A 23,651-nucleotide genomic window follows, 5' to 3' on the forward strand; every position below is an offset into this window, starting at 1 on the left:
AGGGCTACAACTTCATCTTTTTAATTTTCTCCTCTGTTGCCTTGTAACCCTTCACACCATGCCACAGCACCAGTGCTTATTACCATAACTGCGCTCATAACACTGTGGATTTCATTACACTTGTCTGTAGAAGTTATGTCGGGTTTTATGTGGTTTTATTAGTGGTGTGTGGTTGACCGTAGGCCGTCGTTAATAATGGGCGAAGCGGCAGTTTAACAATGACACTCCATTAACGGGTGCATGCGCCACAGAGCACAGTCAGGATAATGTTATTAAACTGATTATTCAAGTCCTCCGCACGGCTCGTCTCTCTGCTGCAGCCACATTTTCAGGGAGCATTTTACAGACTTCTTGTATTTCTTCTCCAACTCTACAAACTTCTGCTTGCTTTACACCTCGGGTCAAACTCGGGGATAAAGACACTTGGCGAGACAGTAACCATAAGAAGGAGTCTCAAAATACCCACACATTGTATGGGAGGAAAACAGGTTTGTAGATTTAAAATGCCCTCCCACATGTGAAATGCCACTGAGCACCATTTTATTTTGGCCTTTGAGGCGATCATGGGTGAAAAGCTGTACGCATCGTATATAACTTTGGCCCTGAGGGTTCAACAAGTTGGCCAGAAAAGACTAAAATGCTGTACGCATCAGGTATTTTGTGCAGTGGGGCTGTTCCTGAGCCGCAGGCCTCTGGTTGGTAGGGAGAGGAGTGTGTTTTTGCTGTGACGTTTGACCTTGGTACTGCCTCATGGATAAACCAAGAGACAACAGCTTAGAGCAGAGCAGGAGCTGTGCTAAGAATACAGACCAGGGGTGGGATAAGGAGTCCAAATGCATAATGAGTATCACATCCAGGGTCCGAGCAGGGGAATGTTCGACATAACACCATGCTGCGGGATTTCTATGGGCAATACTCAGAGGTAGGCTTCATATTAGCCGACATGTAAAGGGGAATTATGCTTAACATGACATCCAACTGACTAACGCACTGCAGTACCAAGCATGTGTAACCAGATGCCATCTCCCACTGCTGTTCTTGTCACGGTCACTTGATTTTGTATGTGCATACTACATATGTTGTGTCAAATGGCTTCAAATGAAAGAGTGGAGTTCATAGGAGAAGCAGGTGTTTTCCCCTCATTACTTCCTGACAATACCCCATCTGGTGCGAGGGAGATGCTGCCACCGACTCCCTCTGCCAAACGGGGGAACGAACGCACGCAGGCCGGCTGACAGGGCCGAAATTGGATGGGATGGGAATTGGGAAATGAGCGGGGCCGATATTATCCTGGCCAAAACAACAAGGTTAAACACATGTCAAAGAGTGAGAATCAGCGCAAACCGAGAGAGCTTGGAGCTGAAAATGAAAGAGGATTTTACATAAAACTCAAACACAGTAATGGTCATGTTGAAGGTAGGAGGTAGGAGTTCAAAGTGACTTTAATGGCAGTCAGAAGTAAAGTTATTAATATTAATGTTAATACTTTGATGCTTACTGGTGTTTGAAGTTTAGCGACTGAATTCATTTGCTGTTGGCTTCGGCTGGACTTTGCCAACGTGCAGAGCTGCTGCAAGAGTGCAGGTGTGCGACTCATGACGTGCTGTTCCCATTATTTCCCCCGGGAGGCGCTAGAGACGCAGTTTGAAAACGCCGCCTTCAGGCCTTGCATACAGCATACAGGCCCACAGTTGAACACTAAATTAAGCAGGGGAAAGAGATGTAGAAAGAGAAACAATTTTCATAATGGAACGGCGCTCTCTGACTGGAAAACACAATTATGGGCAAACTGTGACCACAGCATGAGGGTGAAGTTAAAGAGCCCCTTTAAAGAGACCTAATAGGCCCTGACTACAACTGAGCAGGAGCACTGGGTCGACCGGAGAACAAGTTTTTGTTCCAAGCCATTACCGTCATTGTGAGTGCAGATATCACTGAACACACTCGGGTCTGGTGCTCCTGCTCCACTTGATGAGCCCGTTCACATCTAAGGAACAAGCGGCAGAGGAGCCGGAACGTCACCCTCATGGGCGCACCCAAAGGCTCCAGCACGACATAAAAGTGCTAAAAATATGACCTCGACTTGGCGAAATATGAACCGCATTAAAGCACGTAAATGCATCGCGCGCGCTCCGTCACCGTGCGTCATGACGACACCTTTAAAGTTTGAGACGTATTTTACTCTCTCTCTCTCTGCTAACCTGCGCGAGGCTGTAACTTCCGCCACGCGTAATTATGCACACGCTGCTTAATTTGCATAATCATTTTTTGGAATTCATAAAACAATCAGCGGTAACGGCAACATCACTGTCTTCTCTAAACAACAAACATCTGCTTGGTTTCTCGTCATCTTAATCATTGTGCCACGCATCCTTTTCGCTCCGCGGGGCTGAATTTGAACTAAATTGTTTATTTGAGCAGGAAAATTAATGTTGGTTATCAATCACATTTAGGTCGAATTGATTTCAATTAATTGGGAAGACGCGTCCTCGTCCCCCCCCCCCTCCCCTCTTTTCTCCTTCCCTCCTCTCTTCCTCTGGCCCAGCCTCCTGCGCGTTCACACACACCCCTCCACCTGCTCCTGCTCCCCGCTATTGGTTCGGTAAACGCGCGGTCCCGCCCCGCTGGAAAGCTTTTTTAAATATATTTACAATGTAAAGTATCCAGGAAAACCGGCCAGGCACCATCACGTTCAGGCACTCACATGAAGAAAGAAAAAAAAGTGGGTGTGTGTGTGTTTGTGTGTGTGATCGGGGGAGAGAGACAGAGAGAGAGAGAGAGAGAGGGGAGAGAGAGGGATCGCATTAGTATGTAAAGAGCAGTTATTACACTGAACGCTTGGTAAAAAACACACTCGTCCACGCGCACTCAGACGCACACACACACACACACATACACGCAACAACACTGACGGCGCTGTTGGCGAGTGAACCTGCGGGTTCATGTCACTCTGATTTCTCCGAGGAAGAGGAATACCGAGGAAGAGATCAGAGGGGAATATCAACGATGGCTCTCGCTGCTGCCGTGTGGAACTACCGCGTCCCTGTCACCATCATGACCATCGCGTTCCTAGTGCGCACCGGTAAGCCTCGAACCGGAGCGGATGAGACAGTGTGTGTGTCTGTGTGTATTTGTGTTTATGTGTTTGGATCCAGCTTCGATCGACGTGTCGAGTGTTTTTTGTCGTGCAAGTTAGCGTGAGTGTTTCTTGGCGATGATGTTTGAATTCGTAGGAGAGCTCTGGGACAGAAACACGTGCAGACGTCCCATCATGCGGACCCGTGTTTGTGTTGATCCGGATCAGGTTTGCTTCACCCGTAGAGTGTGTCATTCTGTCCCACTTCTCGGAATTGTCAAACTGGAAAGACCCCCGCGTTCCCCCTGAGTGAAAACAAAAGTGAAAGCAGATTTCTCTCCCACTTTTCCTTTTTTTATTTGGACCGCGTAGATAAGATAAGATGCCGACACGGCGTTTGGGTGATTTACCGAACTGTCCCTCTCTGTGTGTGTGTGACGGGACGGGAGCCTGGCTGTTACATACACCGACCCACACACCGACACACACACGCGCGCAGCTGTGTAGAAGAAACCCTGATTCTCTATTCTGTGAGCCCCATGAGAGCCCATAACAAATGCCCGCAGTCGCCCCAGACGCATGTCACACACCAGGCTCCCTCCTGTCTGCTGCTGCTGCCGCTGCTTGCGTTACACAGTTTGGACTAAAAGGACCTTTGAGATTTCGGCTTATCAAATTAATTACACCTAACGACCTTAAAAGACTGGTAATTGCACCTACAGTCACCTCCTTGTGTTCGTGTGCGCATGCGTGCACACTATCTCCTCACCCCCCCTTACCCCCTACCCCCCACACACACATCTCAGCTTGGGATAGTCCTGGATGGCGCCCTAAGGGACCATATATTTCCTGTCCACCTCCTTTTATAATAAGTGCATCTGCTGCAGAAGTGGGGGATTTGGATTAGAATGAATCCTGACGCACTTGAAGCTCTTCACTCTCTCTGCACCTGCTCCGTGCTGCTCTGCTTGACCGTCGATTTTAATACCAACTCATAAAAAACCATGTCCAAAACATTTTCAGATTCAACGACTCACTGAATTGCACTGCAGCAGAGGCGCAGGAAGGACTCGGCGTGCACAGTGATGATGCTCCGCCGGTTGTTGGTCCCTTGTTTGTGCAGCTCCATTGGGGCCATTGTTTATGCTTTCCTAAGGCAGCGAAGGGGTTAAATCCTTGTTCACAGTCAGACCTGTGCTGTGGTGATGGTGTCTTGTAGGAAGCGTTAAATTGCTCCATATCCCCTCTCAAGGCTGTACTGATCCAGCCAACCTCACCATGGCCTCTGTATTGATTCCCTACCGCTCCTGTGTGTGTGTCTGTGTGTGTGTGTGTGTGTGTGTGTGTGTGTGTGTTTGTGTGTGTGTTGAGAACAGTGGAGAGATTATTTATATGCATGAGAGTGTAGGCGTTTGTATGTTTGTCTCCCAAGAGTACTATCTAAGAGGTTTGTATGTGTGTCTGGGTGCCGTTTATGATTATGCCTGTGCGTTGCATTGTAATGTGTTTTATATCTGTGTGTGTGTGTGTGTGTGTGTGTGTGTGTGTGTGCTACTTACAGTGTGGAGTTTTGCCTGAGCTGCAGGCAGCCTCTGCTGGGGGGTGCTCGCTGATCACTGTCATTAATCTAGCCACTGACAGGGGCCGGGAGAGACAGGGAGGGGGAGAGACAGGGAGGGGGGGGAGACAGGGACGGGGGAGGAGGGAGGGGGGGCTGGTGGGTAGAGGGGGGGTTACAGGGAGGGGGTGGATGGAACGAGGCGGGAAGGAGTGTAAAGATGGTTTGTTCCTGCACAGTCTCCGCATATGCACACACACACACACACACACGTGCGCACAGACATTTCAAGCAGTGCAAGGTGGATTTCTGATAACAAATCTGGATGTCTTGGTACTTTTGTAAAGCTAATCTAGGGGAAAGGCAAATGAGGGGAAATGGTTGGGGGGGATGGCGGCTGTTGTTTTGCCAGAATAGAGATGGACAGATTGATCGGTAGATAGATGGATGAGTGGACAGATAGATTGAGAGAGTGCCGTGAAGATGCGAGGCTGGGAGTCTTGGCCATGCTTTATAGGAAATGAAGGAGGGTGAGAGAGTGAGGGACCGACGGAGGAGGAGGGGGGGAGGAGGAGAGCGAGGGAGAGATGGAGTAGGAGAAGAAAGGCGAGGACTTCACAGTGCGTCTAACAGGCAGGCCTGAGGGACAAACACACACACAGAGTCAGACAGTCAACGCTGCGAGTGCGTGTGTGTGTGTGTGTGTGTGGGGGGGGGGGGGGGGGTGGTTGATCCACGGCAGCTGTGGGCCAAACTTACACCCCACTTACAGTAACAAATGTTGTTAACTCCACCTCTGCTGCGAGCCCACACCCCCTAATCGCTGCTGTGCATCCCTCTGTCCCTCCATGCTCCATCCTTCACAGATGCCTCCATTACCACCTGCCTTATCGCCCTGCACATTAAATCACCTCCATTTGTTTATTTGAATGTGTGCAATGAGAGCCATCCATTTGAGCTCGTTTCCCATCATCCTGTTTGGGGCCTTGGCTCGGGCGCTGCTGGTGGAAAAAACGGCAGCAGTTGGATGGACTTGTGGGAGGAGATTTGAATACCAATTATGGCCGGGATATTTGTGCATGCCTGCTTGCGCACACACACACACACACACACACACACACACACACACACACACACACACACACAAAGAGGCTGCGCATAAATCAATGTCGCTGAACGTCACAGTAGAAAGGTCTGCGGTGTAAACACAAACATCAAGGGAAATGCCATAGAAATAAGCACGTGCATAGAAGCACAGTTGGGGAAACGTCAAGACACAGGCACACACACACACACACACATATGTGCAGCGTCATACACCCACACACCTTGCGTTCTGTGAGACAGCTTACACAGTTGAGTCAAGTTTTTCCCCAACAGAGGAGAAAGACTGCTTACGCAAGACAGTTTGCGAGCCCAAATGCAGTTTTTGATGCTTGTCAGATACAGTTTGCATCATTCCAGAGAGAGATTGCCTTTTTGCTTTCTTCTGCATTACGCCGCCTTTGCTATTTCAGCTTCTTCCTTTGTTCTGTAACGCACCGCAAAACTCTCAAAACCCTAAGCCAAGGTTTATCCTTTGATCCAAAACGCGAAGGATAATTCACCACCCAAAAATAAAATAAACTTGTCGACAGTTTAATTAAAAAGCGGGCGACCTCCCTTCTGCACTCTCTGCCCCGCCATCTGCTGGTTCGCTGTGTCAATGTTGAGCTGAGCAAATACATTTTTCTAGTGTTTCACCCGCTTTTTTTTGTGTGATTCCCAGGTTTTGTAGATTTAAATAATTGGAGAAGGCGATGCTTGGCAGAGCGCGTTGGCTCTTCCCCGTCCACACAATAGAAGCGGAAACCGGCGGGCCAGCGTTCACGGCCCTCCCCGTTTGATCAGGCGACGCGGTCCTAACGGGCCCTGACAGGAGAGCCTCCTATCTCCACTGAGCAACTGCCGAGGCATAAGCTCCATAAACAAATTGGACCGTGTCGCTTGTTGGCCCGAGTGACGACTGAGAGAGAGAGAGAGTTACAGAGCTTATGCGGGGCCCGGTTGCATTCTCCCCTGGGCTTTTATGAGTCCATTACTCAGACGCAGAAAGTTCGGCGGCTCACCGTTTAGTGCAGGTGATGTATTTTACTGTAATTATCTCCTAATCTGCCCCAGTCCTCAATGCGATCCATAACTCCTTGTTTTGAATTGCTGCTCACGCCACGCTTGCTTCTAAATAACACCCTCCAGTGGAATAGGTCAGCGGCAGAGAGGATTTCACTTTCACGATGACTTTAAATGGAAAAAAAGGGAACTCGGGCTTGAAACAGGCTTGTTTCCTCTGTGGGGATGGAGCGTATGAGTCGGCCATCACATCTATCTCACATCCTACTTGAAGCGTAGCGTGTATTAAATTAATGTTTAGTCCTCCTAGGCGGCTCACATATAAACAGAACACATGGCGTAATGATCGAAAGGGGCCACACGACGACGGTAATAGTAATTTAAGCTCTAATATCTCATTTGACCATTTGTTTAATTGTCCATTAGTGAAACTTTTTGTCAATCTAATCAGGCCGGCGCTAATGTAGAAACACGCTTTATGGTCGCCACCTCATCTCCTTCCCATTACTATTCTCCCCCGAGAATGCAGTTTGTGATTATCATAATGGTGATCTATGTCGTCCTTATGTGTCGCTCTCTGGGAACAACTGGCGGATCACCAACTTTTCCCCCCCTGAAGTTTTGTAATGCTGAGTAAGATCCCAAGGACATCTCCTTCATTTGCTGGCATCTGAATCCTGCCAATCAATCCGCCACGCTGACTCCATCCCCGTCTGATTGGCCCTGTGCGCTGGAAAACACCCTCCACCTCTGGAGCTGCTGCTTACCATACAGTGACCTGATGTCCCCTGAGCCAGCAGCTTTCCTTTGCCCAGCTGCTGACCCCTCCGCTTGTATATTTGTCTTTGCCGTGAGAGTGTGAAATCGGTAAACAGTGACTCCCTCTGCAGCACCCGGCAGCATTTCACGCGGGCTGTTGCTATGTATTCTTTTCCGGCAAAGGTAAAAGGAGTCCTTCTGTTTTGAAGTTGGATTGTAGAGGGGAAACCGTAGAGGAGGGGGAACACGTCCCCGCTGACAGCTAGGGAGCGAGAAAAGGGGGATCTGAGAGAGAAATAAACCCAGTGAAGCCATGGGGGTGAACATTCTTTTCCATTGGTGACACAGTTCCCATGACTGAGCGTTTTTACCTCTTCCTGGGCTCCGGGCTTGTTTAACACCCTCCCTTGCTGCTGTGACACCTGTCTCTGCAGCTCCCACAGGGCGCAGCGCTAACGTGGCCAGACAGCGGCCTCCGGTAACGCTGGTAACCAAGGTGATTATCCCCACTCAGGTGCTGAGACGGAGCCCTCACCAGCTGTGATTGGATGAGAGAGGCTGATTGAGCTGAAAAGGGCAAGTGCCTCAAATTGAGCTGGAAACAGTGTACTTTGCCAGTGCGGGATACACATTCCATCTGGAAGAGGAAGGGTGGGTGGTAATGAGTGGCTGTCCAGGGGTGAGGGGGGGGGAAATCAGAAAGCGACTTAAATCCAGGTGAAACCGCCAATATGGGGCATGGTGTTTGGCAACTCGACCCCATTTCCTCTGCCCTCGGGAGGTCTTTATGTCCACTGGAGGTTGGCTAATGAAGAGTGACCGAGCTCAGCCAGGGCACGGAGGGACTGATAGGGTCAGAGAGAGAGAGGGTGAAGCAGGGGGAGGGAGGGAGTGAGAGACGGGTGGGTGTACAGTGTATGAAGGAGCTCGGTGAAGGAAGGGCGAGCGAGGAGGTATAAGGGAGAACGCCTGGGGCCACACGTCACAGACCAGTGAAGCAGGGAAGAGGAGGGCAGAGGAGAAAGTACGGGCGGAGAGAAAGTCCAACAAACGAGTGAGTGATTGCAGGAATTCAGCCCTAAAATGGACGAGTGGAAGGAGACAAAAGAGAGAAAGAGGGGGAGAGAGAGAGAGAGAGAGAGAGAGAGAGAGAGAGAGAGAGAGAGAGAGAGAGAGAGACCCCCACTGTGGCAAATGGAGGATGTGGGAGGACAGTATAAGTGAGGAGGGAGGAAAGAGAGAGATTAAGAAGGTGGCACCACAGCAGAGAGACACCAGGGTGACGGTGTGAGGGGGGTACGAGGGAGGAGGAGGAGGAGGAGGAGGAGGAGGAGGAGGAGGGGAGACAGAGAGATGGATGGTGATGCTCGGCGATAAAGACAGAGACGGGGCCAGAACTGTGTAGGTGACCACAGCAGAACGACAAGGTGTTGTGATCGATGAGGTTACAGTACGTACACACACACACACACACTCGCTGCCTCACACACACACACACACACACACACACACACACACACACACACACACACACACACACACACACACACACACACACACACACACACACACACACACACACACAAGCAAACAAGTGTTGAAACTGTGGGGCCCAGCAAGTCACAGCCAGCAAAGTCTCTTGGAGGCATTAATTGCCTCACACACGTACGCCATCCCGCCTATTCAACCCGCCCTCCCGTTTATACAGCGCGTCCTTCGTTTCATCGCCATTATTAAGTTTGCTTTGATGAGATTGTCTGACGCTGAAAATTGCCAGTCTAAGCAGCGAGGTATCATCTGGGAAATCAGACGGGAGGGTTTTCAGACGGCCGACACAACAATGCTGAAGAGGGTCTCTCATGAGTGTCACGTCTTAGAAACGTCTCAGAACGACTCTGCTGGTGAGCACTGGACTCATTTGAGCCCCGTCCTTGTCTCCTTGCTCAGCATCAACCAAAAGGTAGAATCAGTCGCAGTAGAATCCTTGATAAGACGTATTGACTGAAAGGAATATGGCCTTAATTAGCAGGGCACATTTTGAATAACTGTGTAAAGGCTGCAAAGCACACACTGCGGTTGACTGTATGGGCAGGGATGACTGAATAATAGACAAAGTGATAGCAACTGCCGATAGATCAGAGTCGCATAGATCAGCCAGGTCAATTCTGGACGGACGCCAGTTGTTTGTTGATGGGAAACAAAGAAAGAAAAAGTCAACTGCATCTTTGACTTTATTTGCAGATGCACCTTTCTCTCTCTCTCTCTCTCTCTCTCTCTCTCTCTCTCTCTCTCTCTCTCTCTCTCTCTCTCTCACTTTGTGCCGCTTGCCTCCATCCGTCTATTCTTGTCTTTATCTCGTTCTCGGGGCCTGGAGACAAGAGCCGAGCCTCCAAACATCAGGAGCCGCAGGCTTTGAACCACTTCATTAGCGAACGGTAAACAGCCCTTTAATTAGAGGCAATTAATTAGCGGCACATGAAAAGAGTTCTTCTTCTGCTACAGAAAACTTTTGGGGCGCTCTCAGGGAGTCTCGAGGAAGACGAGAGGAGAAGAGAGATGGATAAAGAAAGAAAGTGAAGGGAAGGGAAGAGACAATAGGAAGAGCAGGGGTGTGTGTGTGCGTGTGTGTTGGGGGGGCCTGTGGTCATGCTCAGTGTGCAGGGGAGAGATTTACCACAATGATTTGCTGTGGCCCTTTTGAGATTCATAAGGTCATCAATTCATGCTGCGCTCTCGGCAGAGCTAAACAAAAAGTGAGGCTAGGCGGGAGTCTGCAGAAGAAGAAGCGGAGCCGGGCCAAATTGGATTGGCGCTCCGATTGTCTCTGCAGAGATTGTTACAGTTGGCAAGGCCGGTTTAAAAAAAAAAAAAAAAAAAAGGCCAAGCAGCAGCGACCTTGAGAAAATCTTTGTCTTATTTCTCCTCAGCAGCTGAAGGGGGCATGTAAGTGCAGGTTGCTGGTTCCCCTCATGGCTCTTTAGCAAATCCGTCCCCCCTCCCTCCTCTCCTGTCGCACCCCTACAATGCAGAGCAGCTGATTGAAGCGGTGCTGCGCCTCATGTCCACAGGCGCGGCCGTATCTCTGTGTCCATCTGTCAGGTGAATAATGTTATCACGGGGCGGCAGCAGGACGGCGGCTGTGGCGTTGGGCGGCTTCGTTTCCCAGGCAGTGCAGCAGAGAAGTGAAACGGTTTGTGAAACTAAATGAGTTTGACTCGGCCTTTCGGGCATTTTGGTGCAGTTGCGACGGGAAACGGGAGTTCATAGCAACAGCCCCCCGCTGGGCCGCACTGGTGAGGGCAGCGGGGTGGTTTATATCAGCGCCGTCTCTGTTTCTCAGACGACGGACAGACCGGGACTTTTGACTGTGCAATATATAGATGGTGCAGACTGGAGAGCCACACAAGCACACAGCATGAGATTGTCTCCTCCTGACTGCATGGGACTTACTTTATTGCAAGGAAAACTAATCAAAGAAAGCTGTGAAGTGATTTTTTTTTTCTCTTCCCAAGGGCTACGATGACTGCCATCTGTCCTCCGCAAATCACAGAAACTCTGTCCAACGTTTAGTTTCCTTGACGTGCAAGCATACTCCTATACCCACGAGGATTTGCTGCATTCCTCCTGCAAAATTAATTTATATTTCCCAGTAAGAACACGTAGTTTGGGTCCATCTCCTTTATGAAAGTTTTTTAAATTGTCCGTTGAGGATGTCTAGATGTATTCGCTTGCACTTAACAGAGCGTCGCTGGCTAAACGACACGTGTCTTACATCACGTCAGCCTGTACGGCGGATTACTTTGCGACGCTCGAACACAAACGCCCTGAGTGTTTTAATAACTGCCCTGGTATTGAGGAAATTGAAGGCTGCCAAAGACAAAGAATGAGCCGTGGCAGCCGAGCAGGTGTGCCAGCCTGCGCCAGCGTCTGGGTAGAAAGCTCATTTCACAGCATCAGGAGAGGAAGGAGGACCAGCTGAGATAAGGCTGGAGAAGAAGAAGAGGAGGAGGAGGAGGAGGAGGAGGAGGAGGAGGAGGGTCAACATCTGCTCAACGTGTCAGTGTTTGGTTTGATAACGACGCCTGAGGCAGAGCAAAGAGGGGGACGTCTTTGTTTAGAACGATTACAAGTTTTATCAACGGATAAAAAGAGAGAAACTCGTCCGAAAATGAGATTTAGAGCAAAGTCTCAGCAGTTTAACAGGGTCTGTGGCTTTGTAACGATCATTTGTTCAGCATTCTTCAAACTTTTTGACCTGAATATACAGCATCTTCCTCATATTAACACATTAGTGAGCTCTCCCTGTGCCTGAACAAGAACAGGAAACGGGAAACTAAACCAGCCAGATTTGCTTCTCTTCCACTTCTCAGTAACATGAGCCGTGTCTTTAATTTCACTTCTTATAATTTAAGTGTTTCACTCCGTCTGTGTGACAGCACCTTTGTCTCGGTTTTGAGCTTTGTGGCAGTAACATAACAACAACAACACAATGCTAGGGGGCTCTAACAATTACATCGTGCTGCTTTAAAGTGGCTAAATCTGGCATTCAGAGCGAGAGTGTTGTACTGTCTACTAGCCTAAAAGCGCCATTTATCATGGATCTTCTTATTTCCATAACATCACGCATTTAAATTGGGTTAGAATCTTGCAGCTGTCCCAATCAGAGCAGAGTGAGCATTTTGGGTGTACGGCCTTATAGATAATGCAACTAAAATGCACGTTTTCACTCTGTATTGCTGTAGTGATAGAAGACTGGGAGATTTTTGCTCACTTAAGTTTTGCAAAAGGTTTCATAATTGAAGCCCAACAAATATCAACATGGACGTGCACAACACGAGCCCGTTAAGTGTTGTGTAGGGTATAGAGTTTGTACTTTATCATTAATTGGAATAAAGGTCATACATAGGGAGGCAGTTAATTTTTAAATGCATTTATAATAATGAATTCAGCTGTGCTTGATGAATTTTCCACCTATTTATATCAGTATGTCATGGTTCAGGTGATCTGAGTTAATTATATGCTCTGCTCTACCGGCTGTGCTGCTTTTCTGTTTGCATACGAGAGCAGAGAAGCAACACATCAGCATAAATATGTCCCTCTAATATGCTCTATCCTCTACATATATAAACACTTGCACAAATATCCACCTTTCAACATTTGTCTGGACACGAGAGACTGTGGAGACCTTTTGGAAATTTGAAAGTTATTTACTGCAGCGTGTTGCATCCTGATTCGGCGCTTTTGAAATGCCACGCTCTCTCTCTCCCTCTCTCTCTCCCTCCCTCCCTCCCTCTCTCTCTCTCCCTCTCTCTCTCTCCCTCTCTCTCTCTCTGGCCTTCCTTTGATGAGCTCTCCCGGGACATTACAGACAAATACACTGACACACCTGGCGTGCATGTTTCGAGCACAAACACCGATATCATAAATAAACATAGAGTAATCACACCCTGTGTCATCTTCTTCATTGTTCTCACCCCAAACCAGTTTTGTCACTCTCTTCATCTCTCCTGTGTAATCCCCTGCTCCCTCCCCTCTGATCCCTCTCTCTCACCCCAGCACTCCTGCAGTGGGAAGCCGGTACAAGAGCTCCAACAGTGACTCAGTGTGTCTTTGTATCGGGTTCACCATGGACACTGGAAAAGCTTTTTATCCCCCACGCCGCTCCCTGTTTGCCTGTCTCTCTACATTTGACCCTGCTGGACTTAAATGCCAGCGCTCATGCCAACACATGCCCCCCCCACTTACGAGCTCTGCGTGCATGTGCCCGTGCATTTGCTCCACCTGTTACTAAGAGGTAACATTAAGAAAATATGGGGAAGACACAGTTATTCATTGGGATTTCTGTGCCTTCCTGCTGCTTCCTCCTGCCTCCTCTTCAGTGATCGAATTGTGTCCGACTCTTCATGTACACCTGGGGAAGGTGGGATGGGTTGTTGAGAGCCTTATCAAAACCACAAAATCACTTTAGAAATCGATCTAGTAGCTAGTAACATGTTTATTTGTATGGCCCAATATGAGAGAGAGAGAGAGAGAGAGAGAGAGAGAGAGAGAGAGAGAGAGAGAGAGAGAGAGAGAGAGAGAGAGAGAGAGAGAGAGAGAGAGAGAGAGAGAGAGAGAGAGAGAGAGAGAGAGAGAGAGAGAGAGAGAGAGAGAGAGAGAGAGAGAGAGAGAGAGAGAGAGAGAGAGAGAGAGAGAGAGAGAGAGAGAGAGAGAGAGAGAGAGAGAGAGAGAAGAGAATTATAAAACATTAAAAACCAAGTCGACTGAGTTCCGTAGACGCGCAGAAACACGATGGAGTCTTTTATTTCATATGCAGTCGTTACCATGACTTCCCTCTTCTTTCAAAAACAAACCCATTCAACAGCAACAAAAGTGGCGCAACACAATGAAATCCTTAACGTACAGTAATAAAAAGTACAAACGGCGTGGCTCCCCTTCCCACCCGGCTGCTGCTGCTGCACACTGAGCCCGAGGGCCTCAGGCAGCAGGGGTCCAGGTGTTTGCAGAGGTACACAGTGAGACGGGAGGAGCGACGGAGTGAGGCAGAGGAGGGGAGGGGAGGGGAGACGTGACGGGGGCCCAGGTGGCCGGCTCCCCCCCCCCCCCCCCCCCTCTTCATTTGCATAGACAAAATGCTTTTTCCCTTCTGTTTTGCTCTTTCCCCCCGTGCTCGCTCACTCACTCTCTCTCTCCCTCCATTTACACACTCTGCATTGATTTATCTCCAAAAATGATTATTTTGTGGTGTTTTCTCCCTCTGCTTCCTCTCTCTCTTCCTCTTCTTCTCTCTCTCTCTTTCTCTCCGCTGCTCGGTTCCCATTCCCCCTGAACCACTTACATTTTCTCTTCCTTCTTTCGCTTTTAGCTTTCTGTTTTCTCCGTTATTTTCTTCCCAGTCGATTGTCATTTGTTTTTCTTGGTAGCGTACCTCCAGCCTTACCTGCTCTCCTCATCTTTCTTGCTCCGGGCTTATTGCTGAACCGTGCGTTTTCTTTGCTCCCTCCCCCCCTCCGTATTTGCTGCGCTGCAATATTCCGGAGGTGGAGGCTTATTTTCACTTTATGTGCACTTTGGAGGTTGTGAAGGTCTCTCTCTCAAACATCTCCATTCATCTCCCATCCGCCCTCTGTTGCTCCGGTGACTCTTTCCCACCCCGCGTGTGAATTTCTTCCTCCCTTCACACTTGTCTCGTCTCGTCCTCGCTCGCTCCCTTTATTTCTCATGAAGCTTGTGCATAACTTGTTGTTCCTGTTTTATTAGTGTTCGGCTTCGCTACTATTCCCACCTCCACTTCCTGCCACCCTCCTTCTCTCCTTCTGCACTCTTATCTCTTACACAGCCTATATGTCACCGTACACACAGTGTAGCTCTAAACATACCAAACGTGTGTGTGTGTGTGTGTGTGTGTGTGTGTGTGTGTGTGTGTGTGTGTGTGTGTGTGTGTGTGTGTGTGTGTGTGTGTGTGTGTGTGTGTGTGTGTGTGTGTGTGTGTGTGTGTGTGTGTGTGTGTGTGTGTGTGTGTGTGTGTGGGGAAGCTGAGTAGTATTCTGCTCACACATGCTGGCACACACACATGCATCGTTGTCCCAGTGTTTTTGTCATGCCAAACACACTCCATTCCAAGGCACATGTTAGAGGGCGAAGACCGGCATAGAGGGTTAAGATAGTCCATGTACGTACACACTCGCACTCACACACACAACAGTGCCTTCCTTTTTAAAGATAAATCAGGTAGTCGTCTGTATAATCTCAGACCTCCACACGTAGGAGAGACTCACACTCACACAGGCCGTTGACATCAGAGTCGGTCTGATAGCCTCACAGATTTACGTGCACACACACGTACACACCTAGAAAAAACAGCCATCAGCCTCCTTCAGAATTGTTGAATTGAGTTATGTTGCCCGTCAGTCAACTTCCCGCTCAAACCCCCTACACACACACACGCACGCACACCTCGACAGGCCCATTCCAGACACACGCACACACACGCACGCACACGCACGCACACGCACATACACGCACACACACGCACACACACGCACACACACGCATCCGCCTGTCTGATGGTGCATACAGTATTTCGTTTTGGGGAAGGGACTCAATTACGGCGAAGGTGAAGGAAGCAATAAACATGGCAGCGATACAGTGAGGCTCGCTCAGCGCCGCCGCAGTCAATCACAGAGTCACGTAGGTAGCCAGAGACGCTCTGCTCATCCGTTTGTGAAGTGCCGTGAATGGGAGGTGGGAGGGGTGATGGTCTCTCTGTGTGTGTGTGTGTGTGTGTGTGAGGGGGATGCAAAATGTTGCCCGTCCGACCCTCCAGAAAATGATGCTGCTGTCAGTGACTTCCATGTCCCTGACAGCGAGAGGATGAGAGGTGACGGCACACACCCTCATTTCAGTGACACTGGCTTTTGATCACACACACACACACTGGAAGACAGATTATACACCATAATGTATCGTTTACTGAATGCAAGTCTGTCACCCCCTCGTGTGTGTGTGTGTGTGACAAATAATAGGCAATGTGTGGTTGTCAGTGGATGAACGGACTTTTGGTTGGTAGTGTTCTGCCATACAGCCACACTTTCCTGTCTACACACACACACACACACACACACACACACACACACACACACACACACACACACACACACATACACACACACCTTTCTAGAAAGTTTGTGTATCCCTCACCTAATTCCCCCACACATACGGAGATGCAAGCTGACAGATGAAGCTCCATGCATATAAACATGAACATAAATTCATACAGACAACAAACTAAACACACACACACACACGCACACGCACACACACACACCAGAGTCTGTGACAGTTGCAGAAACATCTTTGCCCAAAACTCTAACTACAGCAGCGTTAGAGAGAGAGAGAGAGAGAGAAAGTCAGGCGGAGAGAAAGGGGGAGGCAGCGAGTACTAACAATCTAATACTTCCTCCTCTGCGAGTCACCTCAGCTACCTTTCCCTCCAATCTATCTCCCTCCATCTTTTATTCATTTCTGCTCCCCTCAGCACGTCCGTATTTCTCTGCCTCCTCCTCGATCTCCCTGTCTCTGCGCCTCCTCTGCCTCGGAATTTACCACCCAGCTTTGGCTTTTGGCAGTTCTTCCGTCATTTCTCATGCCCGGCTCCTCTCTTGTGTGTCTTTTTCCTGTTGGCCTCCCTTCCTCCCGCTCCCTCTCCCTCTCTCTTTCCCTCTCTCCCTCTCTCTCTCTCTGTGTCGCGGCCTCTTTTGCTCGGTCTCGGTAACAAATCCCGTCCGTTTGTAACAGAGCCCAAGCCTTTGCTCTGCTCTGCACTTTTTCTATCTGGTACAGTCTGGGCCTTCTTCCTGGGAGGGGTGGGTGTCGGGAGTTGGCAGGAGAGTCGGGAGCGCTGGAGCGAGGGAGACCAAAGCACAGGAGGAGACGGAGGGCAAGAGAGAGGGAGGAGTGCGGCGAAGGTCTGACGCACCATCATGGAGGGGAGGGGACCTGTGAAGCACACATCGACAGGCTTTCCTTTAATCTCATTAATTGCCCCGGCCAAAACTCTGGGTTGTGACACTCTTGTATTAATAAAAGAGTTGCAGAACCGAGGGGGGGGCAAATCAATATGCAGACTTGGAGGGGAATTAAATAAGGGCGAGTTAGGGGACAGGACGGGGAGTTTTGGGAGCTGGGACGCTGCTGCTCTAAGTAGCTGTTGCCCTTTAATGAGGGTCAGTGTGCAGGCGGAAGCACAGGCGCTGGCAACCGCAGGCCTGATTTGCAAATAGCAACTAGCGACCAAAAGTCTTCCAAACCTTCTCTTTATGCTTAACGGAAACAATGGGAGTGAAATATGAAGCTGTCGGAAAGAGGAAAAGTAAATGGGGCCTAATCCCCCAGCTTCCTGCGCCCCCCCACCCTTAAATTCCCCCACAATCGGCCTCACTTTGCTAACTGTTTGTTCGCATTTATCCTCATTTACCTCCTCGCTGCTCTGGCTTTTGTGTTTGTCTCCCACCTTCCCTCTCCTGCGGCTCCGGCTTTTTCTACGGGAACATATTCATTATTGTGCTATCGGGGTTGGATTGGGAATGATGGACTGTGTTTGCGCACCGCATGTCTGAAAGCAGGAGCGCATGTGATATGTGCTGATTTACACATCTAACGTCTTCACTCAAATGGCACGCCACCGCTGTTCTTCACATTATTGCTTATTTATTGAACATCGCATCAGCGGTGTGGTGATGTGCTTCACATATGAGTGTGACTGTGTCGTCCTTGTGCCGCTGCCGCTACTATGGCAATATGGTATATTTACATTTCTCGGTGGCCTCGATCTGAGCGTGACACTTGTTCAATTACAGAACGTAAAGTGATTCGCTGTAATAAAGATATTTCGAGGGCGGCTGGCGGAGATAGATTGAACAAATCGCTCCCTGAATAAGCAAAGCTCATCTGCTCGCTGTGAGTTCAGGCCCGGGTTCCACTTCTAACTTTTCTCTCTTTCTTTCGACCCGTTTCTTATTCTTTCTTTTTTTTTCTGCTTCCGCTTGTGTCACTATTGATAAAATGAGAGAGATAATTGCAACGTGTATTACAAGTAATGAGTTGTTACGGCTCAGGCTGGGCAGCAAAACTCAATCAGTACTGTCACTCACTTCCAAATTTCAATACCCAAGTAGTTACCCGACATCCGCTATGGTTCTAATCAAACAAAAGATGTGCACGTTGTGTCAATGTGTCAAAAGAATCCCCCAAAAAATGATTGTTTACAACTGCTGTCAAAAGCGTGTGTGTGTGTGTGTGTGTGTGTGTGTGTGTGTGTGTGTGTGTGTGTGTGTGTGTGTGTGTGTGTGTGTGTGTGTGTGTGTGTGTGTGTGTGTGTGTGTGTGTGTGTGTGTGTGTGTGTGTGTGTGTGTGTGTGTGTGTGTGTGTGTGTGTTTAGACGCATGTTCAGAGTCCATGTATGATAGAGGACAAAGGTATTAAACTGGTGCGAGGGCAAAAACTGAACTTCCAACCTGTGAAAGATACTGGCAAGAACATAATAGTTTATGTTTGTATTTCATTTTCTTCTGTAAAGGTGCCAAGTATTGATGTGAGGGTCTGGCCTACACAAAGGATGAGTGGGAGCCTGTAACCAGCAGATACTACTTTTGTGCACTCAGTAACCAGCCTGTAGCAATAGAAGCTCCAGAAAATAACAAACATCATGAAAAGTAAAGGGGTTAATGGAAGATTGATTGGCTGAGGAGAAATAGAAGGGATGTGTGTTGCACTGTGAGGTAACATCAGCGTGTAAGGAGTGAAACTGGACTATTCCATCAATCGAAACGTGGAGTTTGAGCCTGGATATCAGTGGCGAAACCTTGGCGCTTGTGCTTTATAGATGCCTGGTGTTTGCAGGTGCACGTAAATGCCGCCTGTAAAGAAAACCTTGACCCCATGTACAATACAGGCCAGAGCTCTTCACCAAGCTCAGTTTCCAGTGTGTGAAGTGAGGCGATCCGACACACACACACACACACACACACACACACACACACACACACACACACACACACACACACACACACACACACACACACACAACATGTTGTTTTGAGCAGGTGCAGCATATACAGGTGCAAACAAGTTGCAGTTCAAAGGCTCTGGGAAGACAAACCCGTGTAAAGATCTGTATCACATGAAGAATAAAGCTCACAAAAAACACACACGCTTTGATTCCAGCAGATTTATGATGAAATCTTAACGGCGCTCCATTAATTATCCAATAATGGACGTCAGCGCGCGCCTTGACCTCATTTCGACACAAAAACAACAGAAAAACCCGGCTCTTTCTGCCCTTGATCTCCTGCTTACACAACTCCCATCACACACTGCTTTATTGTGTCACACCAGCCTATTCATGACACCAGAATCTAGGTCAAACTATGATTCCATGTGTGTGTTCACGCTGCATTGTATGATCAGGATGAGGAAACGAAAAGCTTCCTTAAATGCGTCGGAATAGAAAGAAAAAGAGGTAATATGAGTTTTACTGCACTCATCTACTGTGTTATTATATGAACTGACAGTATGATGTAAGACTCCAAATTGCCCAAAGCTTTAAATCCCCCCTTTTGATTTTTATCTTTCTCCATATTGTAATATCACACACGCCTCATCTCACACACAAAACGTCTGTGTAAGCAGAGTCTGAGTGTGTGTGCAGAGGAGTATGCAGGACGCTTCAATGTCACCAGTCAGCTGATCCTGACACTACCCATGTTGTCATCACACAACATATATTGTCTGTATACACACACACACACACACATGCAACTATTGTTCATATGGTAAAGTAGAACCTAACATGGATCTCAGTCTGAGGAGATTTGCTTTTAAGCGCTTCGGTTTTCATCTCGCTATGCCAGCACCGCACACCACCTACACACACACTCACACACATATGGCACAAAGGGAGAGAGAATGCACTATGCACAGTCCTCACTATGAATCAGATACCAGCTATATTTTTCCTGTGTATCTTCTTTTTTGAGTTTTTTTGAGTTTTTTTTCCATCTGAGTGTGATAATGCGTTTTGAGACGTGTGTGGGTGTGCGTATGTGTTTGTTGCCACCGCTGCTGCGAACTGTTTAGAGAGAGACTAAAAAGAGCCTGCGGTGGGAGTGAAAGCTCAATCTCTCGCTGTATAGTCCTCAGATGGAGAGATTAGGAGCCGGAGCAGTGAAATAAAGGGTGTTAATTAAAAGCAGAGTGGGAAAATCAGGTAAAAGAGATAACAGAAGAGGTAGAGAGCTAAAAAGTTTATTTACCACACACACACTCACACACATATGCAGGCGTACAAGTACTTGGAAAAAAAACCATTTTAACCTGAGAAGATAGGGGATGTGGAAGAAAATGAGCAAGTTAGCGAAGTGGAAACGGTGCAAGAGAGCGAGCGCGGCTGAGAGGGAGGCAGTGGAAGTAAGGGATTAATTGAATCTGATTTTAATCCTGACGGTTTTCTCTTCATGTAGGTGCATTTTAAAACGTTGAAAACTGTGCTGTGCGTTTGGTGAGTGTGTGTATGTTTCTCTACGCTTGTTCCGAAAGTTCTGTCAGGTCAAATAGTCGTCGAGTGAAGTGAAAACTATCAGCAGGGCCGCAGATTAGGGAAGATGAAGGGAGGGGGGGGAGTTTGATTCCATCATGAAGCAAATGGAAGCAGATAAGATTTTGAGTCGGGCGGCCCGGAATGATTGCAATTGGGAACCCGGGAGATAATTACTGAGAGAAACACTGTGGATGTGTGCGTGAGAGAGAGAATGAAAGGAGGCCAGAGTGTCAGAGGCTCACGAAAACAGTTTAAATTCACAAATGTGGCGGCGGAGAGGAGATGAGAGAAAGTATGAAGAGGGAGAGGAATTGAAACAGATTTTCTAATCCCAGCGGTGATATTAGGGTGAATTATATTTTTTTTTTGCAGGGTGGGAGAGAGAGAGCGTGAGAAAGAGAGAGAAAGAGAGAGAGAGAGGGGGATTACGTGTGTAAATCATTTTAATGACGCCTCTCCTCTGAATCCGGGGGGCAGCCAGGAGGCCAAACAAACAGTGTGTAATTAGAGCGCGGGATGGGGGAAGTCGAGCCGGGGCTAAGAGAAAGTCATTTGGTAACGTAAAGGATTGGAACCGGGGACCTTTTGGACAATAACTGTGATGGCTTTCATTATTGTGGCGCCACCGTTTGGAAATGGGTGCGGACGACACAAAGAGGATGATGATGAAGGTGCGGACGACAGCGGCTCTGACAGCAGTAAGGGTTATGGAGCGATGATGGCAGGACGCTGATTAGGCTGATGAGGCCCGGACGATAATAACAATTGCGAGGATGATGATGAATGCGGTGATAGAGTCAAAGACTGTGGAGACTTCTATCAGTCCTGCTAATTATCTCCAGGCTAATGTAGAATAAGCTGCGAGTCTGGGAATGCAAGTGTGTGTTTGGTGTTTATATCTCGCTGTGTTGTGATCTAACAACAAAGAGTCAATACATAATTTAAAGATGCATTTAAGACGCTTTGCCTACCAGAAATATAACTGATGTTTGTTGCCCCGAGCGCCCACACAGTAGCTCTCAGTTGCGGCGTGTCTATCTTGAGAGTCGAGGCCGGCCTGCGTGTAGCATAGAAAGTTTCCCCGCCGTAACTTTCCAACACACACCCACACGGTCCTGAGACGAGGGTAGAATCAGTCACATTGGGCACAGCAGCTGTGTGGGCGCGTCACGGGCAGCCAGAGCTTAAAGTCTCCAGAATCGCAGTGATTGACAGGGGTGAAATCCTCCCGTAAAGAGCAGCCGAGTGGGTTTTCGAGCGTCAGTGATGAAATAAAAATGAGGGTTGAAATCTGCGCAAATCGCATGTAAACGTCTCACGCTGTGATTACGCAACACCTTGAGAGAGAGAGTCTGTGTGTGTGTAGTCTGCACGCATACCGAGTTTATCCCAGTAATGACAAATGCTCAGAGTATTGAGTGTGTGTGTAAACGTACTCAGCTGATTGTCATCCGCTTGTTTGTCGTTACCATGACGCTGACGTATGATAATGACATGAAATGAACAGCGGGCGCCGTCTTTGTCAACCATCTAACAGCACCCAGGGGAGTGACCTTTGTTGTCTCTGCCTGACCTCCTCTCCATGTTGGCTCCCATCCATAATTCATGTGGTGTGTGTGTGTTTGTGTGTGTGTGTGTTTCCGCTGCATAGTGATACTAAGATGTCTATCTGCTGTACTTGGTTGACTATTTGTTCCGGAGAGATGCATACAAATTAATACAGGCAGATTGGGAAAACCATCATCTTATCTCAAGTGCAACAGATTCTGTCTCAGTGGTGAATAGAGGGAATGATGAACAGAGGGATGAGGAAGAACCAGGTGGTGGCTGATACAAAGGTGTACAGTAGGTGTGTGTGTGTGTGTGTGTGTGTGTGTGTGTGTGTGTGTGTGTGTGTGTGTGTGTGTGTGTGTGTGTGTGTGTGTGTGTGCGTGTGCGTGTGCGAGGGAAAGAGAAAGAGATCGCAGATGTGTTTAACAGACTGGAGAAGATAGAGGGATTGTGTGGAAGAGAAAAATTGATGAGGAGAGGTGCTGATTAAGGTGTGTGTGTGGGTGTGTGTTTGTGTGTGTGTGTGATTCTGTTTCCCATGACCGTAGGCATGTCTGTGTGTGATTACTCTCTGACCCGTCACCCATGGTACCGCGTCCACATAGACTCTCTCTCTGCTGTGCGCCCGACACAAACACTCTCTGGCACACATTCTTAAATCCAGTACTTAACTCCAGCCAGGAGCTACAGGGCTGGAAGGGAAAACACCTCAGAGACGCAAAATCTCTTCCTCTTGCTCCCTCACTGATTTCTCTCGCTCTCTCCCTAAATCCTCATCTCCATATTCATAGACAGAGGGTCTCTATAAGAGGCTTCCTATCTGAAATAGGCCTGGAGCACCTCTTGTTTGTGATTCTCCAAATGGAGAAAAGCCATTTCCTCTTCCTGTCAAGCATGGAGGTATAGTGGCGGGTTCATGTATGTGTTTGTGCGTGCACGGCTGTTTGTAAGGGAGAGTTGCGCCAGTCAGGCACTTTCACAGTCTCATAAGTGAAGAACGGGCCAAGTGTTTGGAAGCCAAACCTTGTTTCCACTTTGGTTACTAGGCTCTGAGTAAAAGCTTTGAAGTACCCGGCAGCTTCGGCAGAATCAGGGGGGAAACACAGGCGACGGCGGCAGCGGCGGCGGCATCAAGAAGAAAGCAGACAGCAGGAGACTTTGTCAATTTTTGAAGGTTCATAAAGAGCGAATTCCGGAAAGGTCTATTCTATTCACTCTATTCACACCTTTAGACTAAAGGTACAACAAGTAGCTGTAAAGGTCACAGCCGCAGTGTTTCAGTGACAGCATCGCCTTTGACATTCACGCTCTGGATACGAACCCTTATACGGAACGATTTGATAAAATGTAACGGGTGTGATTTTCTGTCACCTAAATTAACGTTAATTTCTCCGTTTGAGATGAGTCCCCACGTCTGGAGAAGGAGTTTATTCATCCCGCTGTGGGTCACGTGTGCGTGATGTAAAACACAGCATCTGTGTAATTGGAGTTTTTCATCACTT

At 48.3% G+C, this 23,651-nt stretch overlaps 1 protein-coding gene across 1 annotated transcript in view; it reads left to right on the forward strand.

Annotated features, from left to right (window-relative positions):
- Positions 1 to 2,673: 2,673 nt before the first annotated feature.
- Positions 2,674 to 23,651, forward strand: part of cadm4 (cell adhesion molecule 4) — a 123,751-nt gene continuing 102,773 nt past the window's right edge. Inside the window, exon 1 of the mRNA XM_076152702.1 lies at positions 2,674 to 3,082. Within this exon, the coding sequence (XP_076008817.1) occupies positions 3,007 to 3,082 (76 nt within the window). The 5' untranslated portion in view covers positions 2,674 to 3,006. The remainder of the gene's footprint in view (positions 3,083 to 23,651) is intronic.

This window comes from Genypterus blacodes, unplaced genomic scaffold (assembly GCF_046128005.1).
Source record: "Genypterus blacodes isolate CSIRO-AG114 ecotype Tasmania unplaced genomic scaffold, CSIRO-AGI_Gbla_v1 ptg000057l_1, whole genome shotgun sequence".
Lineage (NCBI taxonomy): Eukaryota > Metazoa > Chordata > Actinopteri > Ophidiiformes > Ophidiidae > Genypterus > Genypterus blacodes.